This window comes from Tyto alba, unplaced genomic scaffold (assembly GCF_018691265.1).
Source record: "Tyto alba isolate M040663 unplaced genomic scaffold, T.alba_DEE_v4.0 Super-Scaffold_7, whole genome shotgun sequence".
Lineage (NCBI taxonomy): Eukaryota > Metazoa > Chordata > Aves > Strigiformes > Tytonidae > Tyto > Tyto alba.
This window is the reverse complement of record NW_024881328.1, coordinates 38699566-38718785: the sequence shown is the minus strand read 5'-3', so window position 1 is coordinate 38718785 and position 19220 is coordinate 38699566. Positions and strand designations below refer to the sequence as shown.

Sequence of the window (19220 nt, the reverse complement as noted above, 5' to 3'; positions counted from 1 at the left end):
ATAAGAAATGTGCAAAACCAACTTCCTTCTTAAAATTCATACAGCATGATGTTTCCAAACATTTGGTGTTTGCTAAGTCAGCTGCTTATTGCGATTTACCTGTTCTTTGCTCAACACATACCAAGACTCTGCTGTTTGGGTGTTGAAAATGTAAACACATATATTGGTATTGGCTTGGGATTGTATTTTTGTTGGGAGGAGAAGGCTGCCTAATACTGTGGGTCTAGGAGATATAAATTATAAATTGATAGTATGAATACTGCAGTATAAATTATAATAGATTTAAAAGATGAACTAAACTTTTAGACCTTTGAGAGTCAGTTGTTTGGGGAATGTCTTTCGCTATCCAAGTCTTCTTGCATATCCACACTCTTGTCATCGGTTGTGTTGTAAATCACCATTCCCCAGGATATTCTGAAAACTCCAGCTCCAGTCAGACTCTGTGAGATTTTCTACTTTCATTTAAAGCAAAATCAAAGAATGGATGAGTCTGCAAATGGGATTGAAGTAGACCCTAATGTTTCAGAGGCCAAAGAAGAAAAAAGGACAGAACCCTCTAAGAATTTTTAGTTTTAGAATTCTGTAAGTAAACATCGTTTTTTCTAGAGACTCTGGCCTTTATTTTTTAGTGTCTGTTATGTTGGCTGTAATTCCACTGCGTAGTGAGACATGAAATTTGTCCGTATGATATGTGTATTAGTGAACCTTCTAGATTATCGAGGGATTTACTTCTCTGATGGCCTGGCTGCTGGGGAAACACAGCATTGCTGCACTTGCAGGAAAGATCAGAAAGATATCCCTCGCACAACAAACTTGGATGCTGCCTAAGCTTGCTGGCCTAGATGTGCCAGGGAGCTGGGGGTCCAGTTTGTGATACAAAGATGCTCCGGTACAGTCTTTCTCCTGAACAACAGCTCACAGTTCAGATGAAGCAGATAGTATTTATCAGAGCTATGTGAGGTTTGCCATCCATAAAATATGGCCCAAAGTGTATTTATATAGTGTTCAGGCTTTTCCCCCCCTCAGGACAGGGCTGGATATTTATTTTAAATGTCCTTTAAAAAATGGACAGGAAGCTGTTTTCCTTTAAAAGAAAGGAATGTGTAAGGACTTGAGTTTTCTTAAAACTTTTTGGACTTAGCCTGGTTTTCTATGAAAATTAGCCTCGGTGCAATCCCTGTGTCTCTCTTCAGTTTTCCTTGCAATAACTTTTCAAAATGTTGGTTGAATTTATTCAGATTTGACAGGGGAGAAAAGGTCTCAAAGATATTATCTTTGTATGAGTTTCATAAAAATAGGCATCTAGATAGATGAGACTGTGATTAGTACTCCCGCTAAAAGAAAAAGAAGGCACTTTAGGCTCAACCACATTATTAAACAACTCGGAGTCCATGTGGGAGACTGCCATAGAAAACCTGCCTTCAGGCTGTCTTGGAGAGTCTTGCCTGCACCTGTGTCCATTTCTTTTGCCACCCAGATTGCTCAGCATCCCAGTGGTAACAGCAGCAAAGTAAAATGAACCCATGTCCTTTTTCCTGGATGTATCTGTACTAGGATTTCCTCTTTGCTAGAGCAGGATAACAGTGCATCTGCAGCATCATCAGGATACATCAGGACCTTTAGAGAGAGCTCAGTGTTGGCAAACTACCTGATTTCCTCAAAACTAGCTGATCTCACACCCTCTGAAGTTTAGAAGGGGCTTTCAGTTGGTATTGGAAGAGGTTTCAAGGTCCCTGAAGAGGAGTAAATTAGTCTGTGTTAAGCTTCATGAAGCCTTTCTGTGGTCTGGGGATGTCATCATTGCTACAAGGTAAGCTCTACAGGTCATAGCCCCACTGCAGACTGGAAGAGAGGGCAGAAATGTGCAATTCAGTGGAAACCTGTGACCAACAAGCAGGACTGTGCAGTGGGGCACCGTAGAGGGCTTACCAGCTTGGTCCAGATGCAGTGTCCTGGCTTGCTGCCATGGCATTTCCAGGTTGAAAAGACCTGGGCTCTCAATAGCTACGTGCAATGTCAGGCTAAAATAGTCGCAGTGCATCCAGCCTTGGCCTTTGCAATGTGCAGGCACCTTAAGCTTTCCTTAACTGCACATCCCACCCTGTGCTTCCAGCCTCAGAGTTAGTGAGGGGAAACTGTGCTTGGTTGTGTCTTTCCCAATCCTGAACACCACCTGTTCATAGGGTAGACCACCACACAAAGGACCATAGCTACTGTAAGTTTGAGGCCAGGCAGTCTTCAGCCCCTCATGGACTAAGTTGGGTAAGGCTGTGTCACAGAAATTTCCATGTGGAAGACAAAACTTTCAGTAGTTTTCCTGAAGAGAGGTTCTCTCTGACCCCATTATCAGCATCTCTATAGCTGCCCTTTAGTGTCATTTAGCAACTCAAGGGAAAGAGTGTTCTGTGTCCCATGGATAGTTGTGTGCTGGGCTGCAGCTCCCCAGATCAGGTGTACCAAGCCCCAGTTTTAGTCTAGATAAGTGTATGTAAATAGGGCTGCATTTTTTCCTTCAGCAGAACTTCATGAAATTTGTGATCAATGAGGCCCCCTGGAGCTCTTTAGAAAAGCAGTTTTATGAGCAGTAGAGCTGCCGAGAGCTGGTTGCCTATGATTTATGTCTAGTGATTAGGTTATCTGGAATTTAATATGTTCCTAGTGCTACTTAAAGTATCCTCAATAATGTCTCTCTCTTACATGGAGTCTCTAGTGCCCAAGAAAGACTGCGATCACAATAGCAGGAAAATTATTACAGCCTTTCTTCTCTTCTTGCCTACCTGTTTTCAGGAAACTCATAAGAATGCAAAACTTTTCGGACAAGCGTAATGCCAAATTGGGCTGAAAACAATCAAAAGCATCAAAAATTACTAGAGAAGGACAGATAGAAAGATAAATATGCACACATCATGATTGCACCAGCCTAATTTCTTAGGGAGCCAAGTTAAACATACATTAAACGGAAAAAAAAAAAAAAAAAAAGGGGGAGAGTAAAAAAAAAGAAAATATGAATGAAAACAGAGAATGGTCACTTTGGAGTTCTGGCTGTAGGAAGGAATTGTAGCTGCTGCATCCCATCCCAACCCACTGGCATGACCCTTAGCAGATGCAGTATAAATTTTGAGAAGCCTTTGGTACCATTCATTCTTATGTGCTTGGCTAGAAATTTATAACTTAATTCTAATATTTCTAAAATCTGTGTTTGAAGCTGCACACGACCTGTGCTGTGTGTGCCACTGTGCTAAAAGTAATTTTCATAGCAGCACAATTTAGAGGAATCGTGCAAGTTTCCTTGCATGCATCTCCTGCATATACAATCGCCAAGTTTGTATATGGGTGTGTTATGTTCTAGTAATAATGTCATGGGCAAGAAGCCACTTGATAGGTATCCATATGTCATCCCAGGTATCCTCAATTATGTCAGTGTCTCTAGAAAAGAAGTTCTTTCCATTACAGTCCATACCACCTGGCAACAGTGCAGCATTTTTTTATGCTTTCCTCAGTGACAGCTTGATTCTCCTTGCCATGCTCCTAAAAAACCCTTACTGGAAAGACCTTTTCAAAAGTATTTCTGTGTGGGGGTCATGTTGTGCCTTTGCCTATGTTTTAATCAGTGTGTTTCAGTCAAGATACAGAAACATTTTAAGCCTGGTGCCAGTTAGTTTTAATTGAAGAGGACAAAAAAAAACCCAGCGTGATTGGGTCCTTGGGGAGATGGTGAGTTTCTACAGCTGAGCCTTTGAAATATCTAGGCAGTTTAAAAGAGAGAAGTAAATAACTGCGAATGAAGCAGCCAAGAGATGGAGGCATGGCTGAGAAATTTCAGCCAAGAGACATGTGGAAACTCTGCTCAGAGATTTCTCATGTTTGGATCTGATCCAAATGAACCAAAAACAACAGGAGACTTTTCTACTCGCTGCAGTGATTTTACTGTTAGCAGACCCTTTCTTTCATGGATCTTCTCATTTCAATACTAAGAAAAAGAAGGTTTATGTGTCTGTATGGCAATTTGACAAAACCAGTTGTGGCTATGTGGCAAAATGGCAGTGCTGGAACAATAGTCCAAGCATGGACATGCTGCTGCAGAACCACAGGAGGAACAGGGACAACTTCGTAGGCAGGGTGTTAGCAGCCAGTCCCCAGAAGGTCTTGGTCACAGGTTAGAGGATGAAGTTGTTTGCTGTTAAAAGGTCTTTGGCTGCTCCAGGCAATGCCTCACGTAGACTCTGTAGCCAGGACTAGTAGTTTGTCACTGTAAATCACAGAAAAATTCATGGCTGTGATTTTGAGTGAGAGGCAAAAAGGCACGGGTTCATAGCTGGGGAGAAATGTCGTGAGTCTTCGCAAAGAAGACTTGGGGTTTTAGAAGAGCCCAAGGGTATTAGGTTTCCTATGCTTCCCTGGAAGATTACTTTGCCAATGATTAAAAGCCGTTTCAACCTCCTTTGCAGGTTCCAGCTGGGTGCTGTGCAGTGGTAGCAGCACTGACCCAAGGCTTGAGCCTGTCTCAATTGTAATTAATGGAAAAACTCCCTTTAAGTTTAGTGACTCAGGAATTGAATCTTAAGTCATTTGAAATGTTACTATCAGTGGAAATACACCTGCCCCGATTCCTCTTTGTTCTACTCAGGTCACCTGTTTCAGCTGAGCAGCTCTCAAAATTTCCAATATATTCACCCACCCACATCCTCAAATCTTGAGATGTCAAAGTCATGAGTCTTTTTCTTTCTTTTCGAATAAATCATGGCATCCATGGCTCCAGAGACAGCTTGACAAAAATGTAGCTGTAACTGAAATATTTGCTGTAGCTGGGAAGTGTACAGAAATCAATTAAAACCACCAGTTCTCACTTGCTGAGAAGTTTCTCAGATTTGGGAACTGAAACCTCCAGAACTGGGATTCACCTTAAAAGTTAATGGCCTTTGAAAGCTTGAGCCAAACCACATTTAGGTATTTCTGGAATCTAAGCAAAAAGAAGAATCAGTTTTGTTTTGAGGACATAATGAAGGTTTCTTTTTAGGCATTTACAAGTTCAGAAGTAGTTTCTCCTGTGTGTAGGATTGTGGTCCCTTGGTAAAACTGAAGAACCACTTTGCAGGACAAGTGAGCCGATGTATAGCACAAAATATTATTGCAGTCAGTGCTCCGTAATTATCTCAGTCCATATACCTAATGGGTAGAATTATGCTTTATTTTGTGTGTGACAAAGTAATGTGAGGACTTGTCTCAACTTGCCTTGGATGCATTATCCCCACATCTCCATGGAGTTGGTGTAACTGTCTAGCTAGGGCTAAGCTGAGGTACAGAGGAGCAGGGAAGGGGACGGATCATGCACCCCAATGCAGTGGGCAGTGCTCAGCTGTCACTTACTTTGCCAGTGCAGAGTCACTGGCTGTTATTTCCATAGGCTCAGGAAGCGTATGGACCCTTCATATATCATTGGGTAAATTATCTGTGTTATAAACATCCTCCTCAGCATCATGAAGTGAAAAGAAAAAAGTGACAGGCTGTATTTAATGATTAACCCCCCACACACACACTAAAGGCTATTCAGTCTGAATGCACGTAACTAGCGGGGCACGGTGGCAGTTTGACTCACACTCTGTGGGCTCTCACTGTCAATACAGCGATGCTCTGAACCATTAATAATCATGTGACGTTTTAGCTGGGGGGAAATATGTGTCTCTTGAAACCACATTTCTGTCTTCCGCCCACTCTAGCATTCATCTGGATTTATTGAATAAGGTTAATGGATTATTTAGCAGGTTTCTCCAGCCATTATCAGCTAGCACACTCTGTTTATGTGGCTGGCCTCTCCTGTTCTGTCAGCTGTCATAAGCTTCTCAATTAGAAAAGGGAAAAAAAAAAAAAGTATGAAATAGGTAACTATGGTTACCTGTGATGTGGGTTTTTAAGAAGTGCTCAGAAACCTAGTGGCAACAGAGTTTGAAAGTTCAAAGCTTTAATTTATTCAAGAACTCTCTTGAATCAGAGTATCAAAAGCATTTAGAATAAATTCAGAACATTTTCTTTTGTAGAACAATATTGCAGTGCTAAGCAAAGCCATCATACAAACCGCCTGATTGCTCTGCTCACGTGAGAAGAAAATAGGAGCACGAGAGGGTAAATATGCCCTTGTTCCACTTTTCTCCTGCAGAGCCCAGTGGCCCTTGCAGTGGAATAGTTTGCAAAAGCGGTGGTTTCTAGGAGAAGCAGTGCTTCCATTGCCCTTTTATATTCCTATTTACATCGGAATGATGATTTTAAAAGCGGTCATACAAAGCCCTGGAGCTGTGTGTGCTTTAGGGACATCTTTCAAGTAAAGGTGCCTACCTCAGAAATTCAGCCCCAGTCATGCTGTCTGCTGAGGAAAAGAAAAAAAAAAGAAAAAATCAGCCATGCTTAATTTAATGAGAAAACATGATAATGCTAAAAGCTTTTAATGAGACCAAAAATGCCCTATGAAACTTGTGTCTTGAGGTCAAAAACTTCCACTCTCAAGTGTTTCAGGGGGATGAGTACGTGTTTGCCTTTTGCAAAGCAGGGAGCTGCTGTGTGCTTTTGTAGGATTTTCATCTGAACACACAAGATAGTAGCCACCACAGTGTTCCCTGTATGCTCAGTGGACACTGCCCAAGAGAAGGGGAGAATAAGAAGTTCAGCTGTCCAAAAATATTGTCTTATCTGAACCAGCCAAGTACACAAGAGTACAGGCAAGACCTGTTTTGTCACATATTTTGTTACCGTCACATGCAACATAAGGTGAATACTGGAAAACCTCACACCCAGTGCATGACATACCAGTTCATCAGTGCACTGCCAGTGGAAAGTTATTATCTGCTACTGGGTCAGTACTCATTTCCCAAGAAAGCTGTCTGGAAAATGTGGGGTTTTAACTAAGGGAAGATAGGTGTTGCTTTGGACTGAGAATTGCTGAGGCCTAGGAGCAGTCCCTGCCTCTGTCCCAACACCAATGATCTTGAGCAAGTAATTTCATCTTTCTCCTAAAGCACAGTTTTGTTTACTAAATGTTTTATTTATTTGGTATATTACTATGTTTATTAACATAGAGTGGGTTGGTTTTTATGAGAACCTTATCTCCTAGAAGCAGGGGAAAGCTCTTGCTGTGGATATGTGCTGTTCTTAGCTCAGCAGGGGCCCTGACCTGGGCTGGCAGCTCTAGGTGTAGTATCAGCTGCTCTATATTTTGTGCATTGCGTGCTAACACTACTGGGCTGTGGTGGGGTAGTAGGGATGGGGGTTCTGACTGACAGACACCAGCAACAAACATGTCTTTCTCCAGCCCCTGCCCAACTGCTTCTAAACCCAGGCAAATTCAATCTTTCATGGTAATTAAGCATTCATGACGTTGCACAGTGCAGTCTTCAGGTTGTTGGAGAAGGCGGCAGGTTACTGAATTTGTCAGTTATTGCTGAATCCCAAGAGTGACCTCCAGGAGTTGCAAAGTGCATTTACCCTTCTGTTAAATGCTTGCTGGATCCGATCTTTATGCTGGTGATTTTGCTTTGTGGTAAGACCATTTTCTAGAAAGCCAGCACAGTAACTCTGAAGCCTCTAAATGCTTACCCCTAGTCCTCCTGTTTAACCAAGTTGAAACAAAGAACATATAATTTATTAACAGTGCATAAAGTTGAGAATATTACAGTTCAGTCAGATGCAGGGCATATTCACGAAAGGTCACAGATCTTCGGTATTGTTTGAAGTGCTGGAGAATTTCTAATGTGCTTGCGCTGTGGCTGCATTTGTTCTGAAACTGAGGGAAGGCTGTGCTTGTATCTGTTAATCTGGAGGTTCCTTATTAATAGGCTGCACACTTCATTGATTTTTAATTAATTTCTGAAGAGACACAGAGGATAAGTGCTGCAGCCCACAGACATCTCTGTACTTATTGCAGTCCACATCTCTATTGATCGCCTGCCTAAGGAGCAGAAGTAATCCATTTTAAATACACTTTCTTGTAGAGAGTGAATGCACTACACAATATACTCTCCCAATTGTAATTGTATTGGCAAGAGGTCAGTTGCTGGGCTGGGGGAAAGGTAGACTGTTGTTCAGTATGCTGCTGGCCTTCCGAGCACAGGCTTTTCTGTAGGCTTCGTTTCAAGAAAGCCAAGTTTTTTCCCTCATGGGCAGTTTATAACTAAAGAGTATTAAGGAAGCACTGGTCACAGCTCCACTGTTAAAGTCGCACTGGGAGCTCCTTTATAGGACACATTTAGGCTGCCTGCCTCTTCAGAGGAAGGAGCTGCAGCTAGTCTAACTGTAGCAATTAATCTCAGAGAGAACAGCATTCAAAAAGCCCTTTCAAATCATTAATGCACTGATACCTCTCTCTTTGGTTGCCACTTTGAAAAGCATCAAACACTTTCCAGGAGTATGTGATCCACTGGGAGCTGAAACCTGAAGTCTCTGAGCACTCCCCAAATCAGAAGGGAGGTTTGTTCTTCCTGCTGGCATGTGCAGCACAGGTTATGCTTTTGAAACAGTAATTCACAGTCTTTGTCACAAGGACCCTGTTCCTGCCAGCCCCTTAACTGTAGTTACTTTGCAATGAGTGTTTATTGCCCAGCAAGGAGTTTTGCAGTAATAAGTTTGTTATTTAGGCAGTTAGTTCTTATTTAAAGAGCTTCTTTTACGGAAAAAGGTGTTGACAACATGTAGCTGCAGTTGCAGCCAAAACAGTGCTAAGTACTTCTGTGCTTCCTGGACAAATGTGAGTTGTGTTAGCATTAGTGGACACGGCAAGCGTTAAATTCTGACTCGCGGAGCTCTGGTCCTGTGGTACATCTGAGGAAGGACGTCCCTGCCGTGGAACAGAAATCTGCATCTGAACAGTCAGTCTTTTTCTTATGCAGGGACCATCAGTAATTTTCTACCTTGCTTTTTTCTCTTCCTACGTGGGGCAGTGCACCCAAAGTCTCTTGAAAACACCTGACTGGTTTGTGTGTTCACCTTCAGAAGCCCTTGTGAGCAGATACTGCAGAGCTAGCAGGGAGGCATCAGATGCTTTATTGAAGCAGTGGGAGTGACCCTTTACTCACAAGTCCCTGACTTTATTAAGTTTTTCCTATTACAGCTCTCAGTCCTGTTCAGTAATTTGAGGGTCAGAAACTCTCCTGGTGTGTCTCTGCTGCAGTGTGTATTTGTGCACCGCATCTACGTTGGCCTAGTGAGGGTATGAGAGGAGCCACAAAGCTGTATCCAGTTTACTGTGTCCTTACTGGTGCTTATTGTAACACAGCTACAAGCTACAATTTCTGTTGCCTTTTTGGGCAGCAGTAACATAAACTGAGCTGTGATTTCCTTCAGAGATTAGAGGAGAGCATCCCTGTCCTTTTGAGCACTTTGGGAATAGGGAGAAGGTACTGCAGGAGACTAATGTAGCCTGTGTCCACACAGCCCAGGAGGTTGGGACACCTGGCCCAAGTGGTAACACAGCCAATATGACCCAGTTTGCCCACTGGAGGCACTAAAGCTGATGTAGGAGAGCACCTTGCACCCAGCTGTCTTAAGGAAGCACTGTGGCAATAGTCTTGAGTGAATTGCAAAATGGATATCAGATGCAACTCTACAGCTCACTTCCTTGGGTGTCATGCATAGAAATTAACTTTTTTTTTTTCTCCTGTGCTATGTAGCACCTGCACTGATGTGACTAGGTGGGACCACGGACCAGAACTTGGAGGCACATGCAGTATGGGCTGTATTGAAATACCTGATTTGCATCTCATTGCTTATTCTTCTTAATATATTTATGTAACATCTTTCATCAGAAGAACATGAAGTGCTTCACAGTCTCTTTATGTTCAGCACCACCTAATCTAGATACCTGCATAATTTCAGGGAGCCAGGGAGACAACTCATACTTTTTGCAAGAGTTCAGACAAACGACATGTTTGATGATGACAGTGGAACAAATTCCCCTTCTGGTGATGCCTGGGGAACTTCAACACCCACTTAGGATAGATAGCTTGATTGTAAGGACCCCACAACCTCAGAATTGTGAACCAGTCAGTTCAGCGGTGACCCATTTATCTCTGCTTTGAAGGGGTGAGAAGACACTCCTGAGATTTTAATTTAGGATTGCAGTGGGTCTGGGCCCATCAAAATGTCTGCTCAGTCCGGTCAATTAAGTCTTGAAATGTCATAAGCTCATGAACTTTCTTCTCCTCTCATTTCTTTCTACTCTTTCTCCCTTTATGAATCACCTGTCATTTTGAAGTAGCCTGCATTTTGCCTGTAATTCTCATCTAAACTTTTGCCTCATAGCCTCTTTCCCTTCCCTTTTGCTTCCTGACTTTGTTTTGACCTGTTACGCTTTAGCGTCTTTTTTATTTTGTGTTTTGGGCCGTAGCTCAGCAATGCAGTAAATCAGGCTTTAGGACTCCTATTACTGGAACAAATCTGCTGCAGCAGCCACATGATGCAGAGCAATGATCTGGTGTAGACTTTTTTTTCCCATACTTGTTTTTTTGATGGGTAACTGGCATGTTTATACTGCCACAGGTAGTGTGTGTCCTCCTGTGGTTGGTATGAAGCCAGCTCATCTCAATTTTGTGCTTCAGTTGAGTCAGCCAATGTGCGATCACACTCCCGTGTGTGAGCAGACAGAATTTGTACTTCTGGATGATCCATAAGTGCAGAGATGTAAGACTAACCTGTGTGCTAAACATCAACACTAACTCTTCTCACAGCAGAAATAGCTTGAGTTAACCCGTCCAGAAGTTGTATTTGCACTGGTTATCTTTCCATAGGGCTAGTAATCCAGCTCCACTGAGATCCTGCCTCTTAAGTCAAGTACAGATAGTCTTGGGCTTGCTCGTGTATACTCTGAACAGTTTAGTCTAAAACCGTTTAGCAATGTCACAGCAGGACTGTGAGGAGAGAGATATATTGGCAGGCATGAATACACAGTGTCCACGCTGCTCGTGTCACATCAGCTCAGAGTGCAGGTCTAGCAAAGTTTCAGTTGTATGGTCCTGGTCAGGCGGGCAGGTCCAAAGTGGGCATAGGAAAATCCAGCTGGTTATATCAGCTTTATATCCCAAGGCTGTGTCTAAAGACAAACCAGCTTGAGAGAAAAGCACTTTTACCCCAGGATACAGCCTGCCACGTGTGCATAGCACATTGCTTCAAACTTAAGTAAACTGTAGTGAAGAGAAACCTGGAAAGAGATAGAGAGCTTAGTCAAGGGAACAGGAGATGGGAAGAAGAGATATATTACTATCACGTAAGCTTTCTTTGTCTACCCTTTACCAAAAAGAGAGGGGTATCAACTTACCCCATATAAATGGGAAGTAATTGAATTCCTAAATATCTGTGGTTATACAGGATGCAGGAAAGGGCCTCTCTTACCACCTTTAATGGATTTGGCAGAACTCTGGACATTTTCAGAAATCCTTGGCAGCTAACCTGGTGAAGGTGTGCATAGCATGAGGTGCGAGTCCCCAGCTCAGTCTGGCAGCTTTGGACTGATATAGCATCCTTTGCTTTCCCTGGGCTGTGTGGCTGACCTCCAGTCCCAGCTCCCAAGCAGACCTACATAACAAATCACACCTCTGCAGCTGAGTCAGTGTATTTCAGAGCAGTGTCAGTTTTTCCCTCCCACAGCTATCTCTGGAGTAACAGCTACTTAGATGATTCTGGTTGCTACTGACAACAAAGGGCACCACGTTTTCCTTGAAAGCTTATTTAGCCCCTGGTAAAATTACACTTTTTCCATGAGGTAAGCGGGGAAAAGATGATCATTTCAAGCTTTCTGTAGCGATTCCAGTTATTAAGCTAGCCTCAAGTTATTAGGATGAAAAGAGGGCAGTCTCCAAGGCTGGAGATAAATGTCCATGAGATTTGAGTTCGACTTGAAATTTTCTACCTTCACGTACCTGTTTGATGAATCTACCGTGTGTGCTTGGCTTTGGTGAGTGGAAGTTATTATCGAAGAAAGGCAGGCTGCTCTTCATTTCTGGAAGGGATAAGATCAACATTCCCTCTATTTAGGGAGATAATATTGTTTATTATAGAAAACAGCAAAAAGTCACATTGAAAAAAAGTGCTTATAGTACATCTACCGTCTGCTGGTATTACTGAAGTTCTTGGGGCGGGTGAAGGTCTTTATGCTTATTTTTTTAATTTGAATTGTCTTGCAAAATGATGTCCTGCATCATGCAAAGACATATGTATATATATTTAAACTTTAGTTAGTGATTCAACACACTTCAGTACATCTCTGGTAATTATCTCAAAGGGACTTTGCATTTAATGACTTACGTACCTGCTTGAATTCGGTCCTGAGTAATGAATACCTTTTTTTCTGGAAATGAGGTACAGGCACATAATGGAAGGAGCTTTCGGACAAGTCTCATGCGATTCAAAGAGCTGGACATTCCCTGAACAGCTGCCACATTTGGAATGAATCCAGAAGCATCCACAGCAGGATGGGACTCTAAAAAGTCCAGAAAACTGAAGGAAAGCAAATAACATCATCTGAAACAGTCTGTGCTTGTAGATCTTACACTCGAGCTGTACAAATGGAGGCTGTGCTCAAAAACTGCCCTCAGGAACTGGGAGACAAATGACAGCAGCAGAAAGTAACACTGGTCATGAAGTAAGAAAACAGGAAATTATGACCATGTCTTAAAGGCAGGAGATCTCAGGAGACAAACCCATAACTTTCCAGAAAAGCTTTATTTTGCTTTAAAAAAAATAATCCCTTTATTCTTTTATTTCTACTGCCAACCCGCCTTTGACAATACTCCTCCGTAGACGTCTGCAGCACTAGAAGTCCTAATACTGAACCTAATTTGATACTTTCTACTGCCGTTCAGCACTTGGAAAGATCAGAAAGCTGTCCCAACTTACTGACTTCTCCCATGGATACTTTGACAAAAAGTCTCCTTTCCACTATCCCGCTTCAGTTTGTTGCCAGCACATGTTCTCTTATTGTCAGGTCTGTCATTTTTCTTGCGAAAAGATCATGAGCAAACCTGACCGTACCTGAAATGACTGTACCAAATCTGTCTATCCACAGTCCCAGAGACTTCACAAACACTCCATAAAAAAATAATGGGAAAGACTTTCTTCTTTTATAGCTCTTAATGACTGACTTTTAGTCTATTTGACAATTTCATTTTTGTTCTGTTATTTCTAGCCAGCTCTGATGGGTAGAGAGCAAGATTCACCCCAGCTAGTAAAACTGCTGATTTCCACCCCCCCCCCACCCCCCCCCTAGTTATTGCATAGAAAATTATCAAGGCTGAGAAATGACAGGCAGGAAATTCTTACTGGAGTAAAACTGCTGGTGACCATTTACATCCTTCCTGTCCACCTCCCTTCTTTGAACAAAGCCATCTTGGCTTATTAACAAGCCTGTGCTACTCCTCAGTTTCCCTGCTGCTGTTACAAGCCTTGTGTGAAATGTATAAACACTCATGCAGGCCAGGTTAGTAACTGTGTAGGCAAGGATAAAGGATCTTTAACACTAATAGAAGTCCTGGCAAGGGCATTTGTGTCTGCTTCTGAAAGGAGAATTTACATTTTCACACCTGCATCATCACATGAGTAGAAGGGACCTAGGCTACAGGCAGTTTTACTGCTCTCTACATCTAAGTAAAGATCCACACAACACTGGTTTTGTCGTCGTGTGTGACCCTGGTACTGGGTAAGGATAAGGGGCACAGTTGTGAAAGATAAAAGGGTATTCCTTGCTCATGCTGAAGTTCCAAAGGGACTTACTCAACTTATCTGTGTTATAGTGGCTGTTTGACTTCTTAATAGCATTAGGTGCTGATTCAGAGAGTGATTTTACGTTAAGGCATCCTAGCAGTAATTGCATTTCGAATGATATTCTCTGTGAGGAGACCTCTATTGTGACTGTGATGAGGAAGTAGCAGTGACAAGTGGGTCATGGCTGATTCTTGTGTTTGTGTGAGATGAATCTGGGCTCAGAGATAATGGGACAACTGATCCATAATGGCTTAATGTTGAACTTTTCCCTCTCCATGGTTTCAGCATAAAAGTCCCACCCTATTGCGGAAGTTCTAACATACATACTAAAGCATGGGGTTTCTTGTTATCTGGATGTTTTATACTTTGATAATTTTAGGGGATCTGTATAGCTCTGATTTGGAGAAGTCCTGAAGGGCGCTTCATTTCCCCAGCTTCGCAGATCACAGCACAAGTGACACAGCATATAGTGCCTTTTGGATCAGGCTCGAAAGTGTCATTTTTACAAACAGATCTCTTTCCTTTGTCAGGGTCTAGGGTCACTTGTAGTTTTGTCTTGTAATCCTCATAAAATGTCCTCTTGGTATCTGATCATGGGCTTGTTTGGGTGGTGGTGGCACCAGCTGTGTAACACAGAGAGTAACTTTTTGTTGTCGTACTTCTGTGCCATGTAAAAAGATGAGATGCACATAGAGCACTTTTCCTGCCAGATTCAAAAATGCCTTCAGATTACAATTTTTGGCATAGTATATGTTTAGACTGTATTGCTGCAGCGAATACTGTAGAATTCCCATTTTTAAATTGTTTTCACTATGTCTGTATAATCTCATTTATTGAAAATATATACATATCTGTACCTTTTCTCTTATACTTCTGCCATTCACCTTTGAAACTTGTTGATAGAGTATCAGGAAAATCAAACTTGTTTACGGTGGGTATTCCTAAGAGGATTTACATTTCTGCAGGTCATGGACCTGCAGAGGATTTTGTAGCTGTCAACCCTACATGGGTTGTTTTTAGCTTTGCAGATAACACAGGTGGGAAAAAGCCCGGAGAAGCTTGTTTGACAGAGGTGAAGTAAACTGTAAGTACAGTGATACACAGACAGCTACTTCTGCCCTCTTTCTGCATAGAAGAGAAAACCGGCTGTAGTAGTGGTTAGGAGCAGTATTTAGGTTGATGAGTACACATCTTTCTAGTTCATAGGAGCGTGAGGTTGAGTAAAAGATAATCTTACTAAGATGATATTAAATAACAGCACAAGACTGAAATAAATTAAAACGAATTAGAATAAACAGTGAAACATCTTAAAGTGTTAGCCTACATGTTTAAAAAATGCTTGGAAATTAAATATGTAGAGAAGGTAAAATAAGATCAAGGAAGCACGGTCAAGGGTTTGATTGTTTCACTCTTTCAGTGAAGGATGTTTCTGGACACCTTACCATCCATTCCTGCCATCATTAGCTAAAGACAGGAGGCTAAAGCCTTGGTACAGGTTGTCTGTTTTGATTTTAACGAGACAGAAATTATATTTATTCATTTCTGCTAAAAGAAATCTGCAATATCTTCATATCATTTCAGTGCTGATAGGTGCAAATTAATCTATTAGAAATGACAATTTTATTTGGGCCTAATATATTCTGATGCCAACAGAATTCTCTCATCAGATTCTTTGTGTTCCTGTGGCCTCATCATATTCTGCCCAGAAAGATCTATTTTCAGGTTTGGACCTTGCTTTTCTTCCCCCCTTATTCTGAGGGGAATTTTGACCACGTAAGTATATTGGAAGCTATCTCAAATCTATGATGTTTTAGAAGTATTTCTGCTCATTTTAAAAATTTGAGATATTTCCTAAACTAAGTAGAAGGGAAACGTAAGCAGCACCTTGAGACTTTTTGTTCAGGGAGGGGGCTCTGTTGCAGTGAAAAATGGAAGACTGAAGAGAGGTGCTTCATCCCATGGAAGGTGGAGGAAGTGACTGCAGGAGAGAAGTATTTGGGGAAAGCACCAGGGCGCCTGTCTGTTTGCACATGACTGCGATCCTGGCTTCAGGGGCAGTGCTTTCAGGAACTACAAAGAAGCAGTGTAATTTTAGATGTGTGAGGAATGACTATGTGATATATCTTAGGGCACCCCGGAGCCACCCTTACGATTAGATTCACTGTCTGTAAGAGCAGCAAGGCTGGACGCGTGACTGTGGGCCAGAGGCTGCTCCGCAGAGCGTGCCGAGCCCTGCAGCCCGCCGCAGCACGGGCACTGGGCTCTCTCAGCAGCTTTCTGAGGCACATCCAGACAGGCTGGTTGACACCACCTGCAGACATCTCAGCAAAACCCCCAGGTGAAAGGGAGGAACATGAGCCTGGGAGATGGTTGTAGTTCATCTGCTTCCCAGAATACTTTTTATAAGCAATATTGACACTGCCTCGAAGCCCTTTCTGGTTACTGTTCAGTAACCAGAGATGTGAAGCAGGACGTACACAAATTCCCAATCTGTCTGAATTTTACTGGGCTACTGTTGCGGTTAAGTTTCCTCTTATTACACAGTGTCATTGCTATTGACTGTGGTGTATTTTTCTGGTTGGATTGCTTCAGATGGTAATTCTTGTGCTAAATCACGGCGCCCTTGGTTTCATGGTGTGTTTGTTGTGTGACTCACAATCATTTGACCTATGAGATTTATTAGTTCTTTTTCTGCAGGTTTTAATTTGATGTCAAAAACCATTATGCTTTCAAAGACTTACAGTTCTGATGTTCAACAGCCAAAAGAATTGATTTGCAACTGGCAAAGGGGCGTTTGCATCAACTAGCAGTGCTTTTACAAAATAATTCCATTTGCTTTTTGCCAGAGAGTCCCCGTGTCCCCTTTCAAACCACCTTAATGTTGACTGCAACAAAGCCCGCCACATTAAAACCAGAATAGTGTTTGTGCCAAATGTTCTCCCACATATTTTCAGACCTTTTAGTGGTGTTTGCACTGAAATTCTTCACCTGAAAGCCACAGCAGTTCAGAGCTCCACTTGATACTTTTTGTAAAGATACCCACTGTCTGTCAAAAAAGAGCTACATTCTGGCCCAGTGACTGAGAGTGGTGGCTCACCCACATGCATTGTCCTCCTGGTATGTATGGGAATACGTATGTGTGAGCTTCTTATGCTGTGAAAGCGAATAAAATCTGACCCGTGACACTGAGTAATCTGGCTATTTTAATCACTACCTGTGACTGTCTGAATTATCATCTGTATTACGGGATAATATGATCTCTTCAGTATTCAGCAATGACTTTTTTAAAATTACCATATATATTATACAGAGCCAATATATTAAGAGATACCTTAAGGGTAATTATCAAGTGTGTAATTTCATCTGTAGGTTCTTACAATGATGGTTAATGTCATAAATGCCTTTTAATGAAATTATAGTCTTGTAACCCTGCCTGACTATCCTTTGTGTGTCATATAATTAATAAGACCAAGCTTTGGTGTTCATCTCAGTGTCACAAAGCATCATGTAAACTTCCATACTGATGGTAGATGGTTAGTCTCTCATCAGTGTAAGAATAAGGTTGAGGCCAGGTAGCTTGAATATATGTTACCTTATCTTTAAAGGCAGCTGAATGAGCTTGTTAACAAAAGTACTTCTAACAGAATATATATGCTCATAAAAAAAAAAAAAAAAAAAAAAAAAAAGGCCAATGATCTAGTGTCTTGTTATAATACTACATGCAAAATTTTGAGGGAGTGGAAAGGCAGGTGGGTTGCAGCACTTGGACTAAAGAATTGTTTTCCTTATAATCCACCTAGGATGGTGAAAATTTGTGTCGAACTTAAAAGCATTTGGAGATGGGTAAGAGGCTTCATCTTGAATCAAAGACACTTGTCTGGAACATGGAAGAGCTGAGATTGTTTCCCAGTCTGGCCTAATTTCTGTAGGACTCTGCCTAAATTGATTATTTTTCATGGTCTTCAGATTCCCTGTCTGAAAAATAAAGGTTGTAGTAGTTCTTTTCTTTGTTGTTTTTTTTTTTTTTTTGCCTTTGGCAATTACCATAGAATCCTACAGAATCGTTCACACTGGAAGGAACCTAAGGTCATCTAATCCCACCTCCTATTCAGAGTAAGGGCAATGTTCAACTTCTGCCCTCTAGGCCATTTTCTTATTGTGAACACTAATAAGGGAACCAGAAATTTTGCATGTCATGAGTGAAAAGTGGTTCTAAAAAATCATGTGATACTCATTAAGATTATTTTACTATTCTTTGTCCTTCAGGGAATGATGTACCTGGAAGAGAGGAGACTTGTCCACCGAGACTTGGCAGCCCGTAATGTCTTGGTGAAATCACCAAACCACGTGAAGATCACTGATTTCGGCTTGGCCAGGCTTTTGGAAGGGGATGAAAAGGAATATAATGCTGATGGAGGGAAGGTGAGTACTGAACATGTCTGGAAGTAAACATATCACACTGTGACAAACCTCTTGATGTTACTCTGTAGGGCAGCGTATCCCTACAGGACTATTATTATGTAAGAAAGTCTGTCAGTGACATAGCAAAGCCCTGTCTTCTAGAACTGTGTTGTGACAGCACACATAAAAACTGCTCATTTTTTGCTCAGTGAGCTTCTCCAGGTCCCGAAATATAATTGAACAGTTTTCACACTCAGAGTTGGGTTTTGTTCGTATGCTCCATTTTGTGGCTTGTTTTGAAGACTTCTGAAGTCAGTTGATTGAGGGACAGATGTTCTAGGGCATTCCTGCCAAGCCCCTTTCTCTGGTCAGGATGGACCTCAATAACTTTCAATCCTGTTTTCTGAGACAAGTGATCTTCCAGAAATCAAAAAGGGAGGGCACAGCACATTTTTGTATTTGTAGCATAGGAGTGTTTACATATGCTCAGCAAAGAGCTACCTCTTCTGTCGCACTGGAAGAGACTGCATATGCTATTTCTTGCATCCAAGTCTCAAATACCATGCTGAATATCCCAGCCAGTAAAAACCTAGCTTGGGGATAATTTTGAAACCAGACATTTTCCCCTATTACTTTTCAGCATACTGCACAACATCTTTATAGCGCCTCACCTCATTTCTAGTGCCTTCAGATTAATGCATTATAAAATTCAGAAGGCTGTAGAGGCTGTAGGTACATACTGCTGCCGGATGCTAAACATCTTGAAATTCCACATCTCAACCTGTCACAAAATCCCAAGGGATTCTGCCTCTCCTGTCATTCCTTTTCCTGAATGTTCAGTTTACTTTTTGTCTACTTGCTCTCTGTGTTTTTCTGAGCTCACTTATGCCCTTGTCTGGGACAAACAGCTGCTGCCAGTGTGTGCTTTTCTCCTGGATGGGCTCCTGCCTTACTTGTGTGGCTGCTGCCCTTGGCAACTGTTGCGTGGATTACATCGGCATTTCAGTCCATGAGGTGAAGAGCTTGAAAAGAGTCACCGTTGTTTTCCTATTTCCCCAGTAAAGAGACCTCCTGGCAGGGAA

General features: G+C 41.9%; 1 protein-coding gene across 8 annotated transcripts in view; it reads left to right on the top strand.

Annotated features, from left to right (window-relative positions):
- Positions 1 to 19220, top strand: part of ERBB4 (erb-b2 receptor tyrosine kinase 4) — a 640083-nt gene that overhangs the window by 584266 nt on the left and 36597 nt on the right. For all 8 annotated transcript variants that reach the window (XM_042783933.1, XM_042783931.1, XM_042783930.1 and 5 more), the window contains exon 21: positions 18004 to 18159. In XM_042783933.1, coding sequence (XP_042639867.1) covers positions 18004 to 18159 — 156 coding nt within the window. The remainder of the gene's footprint in view (positions 1 to 18003; positions 18160 to 19220) is intronic.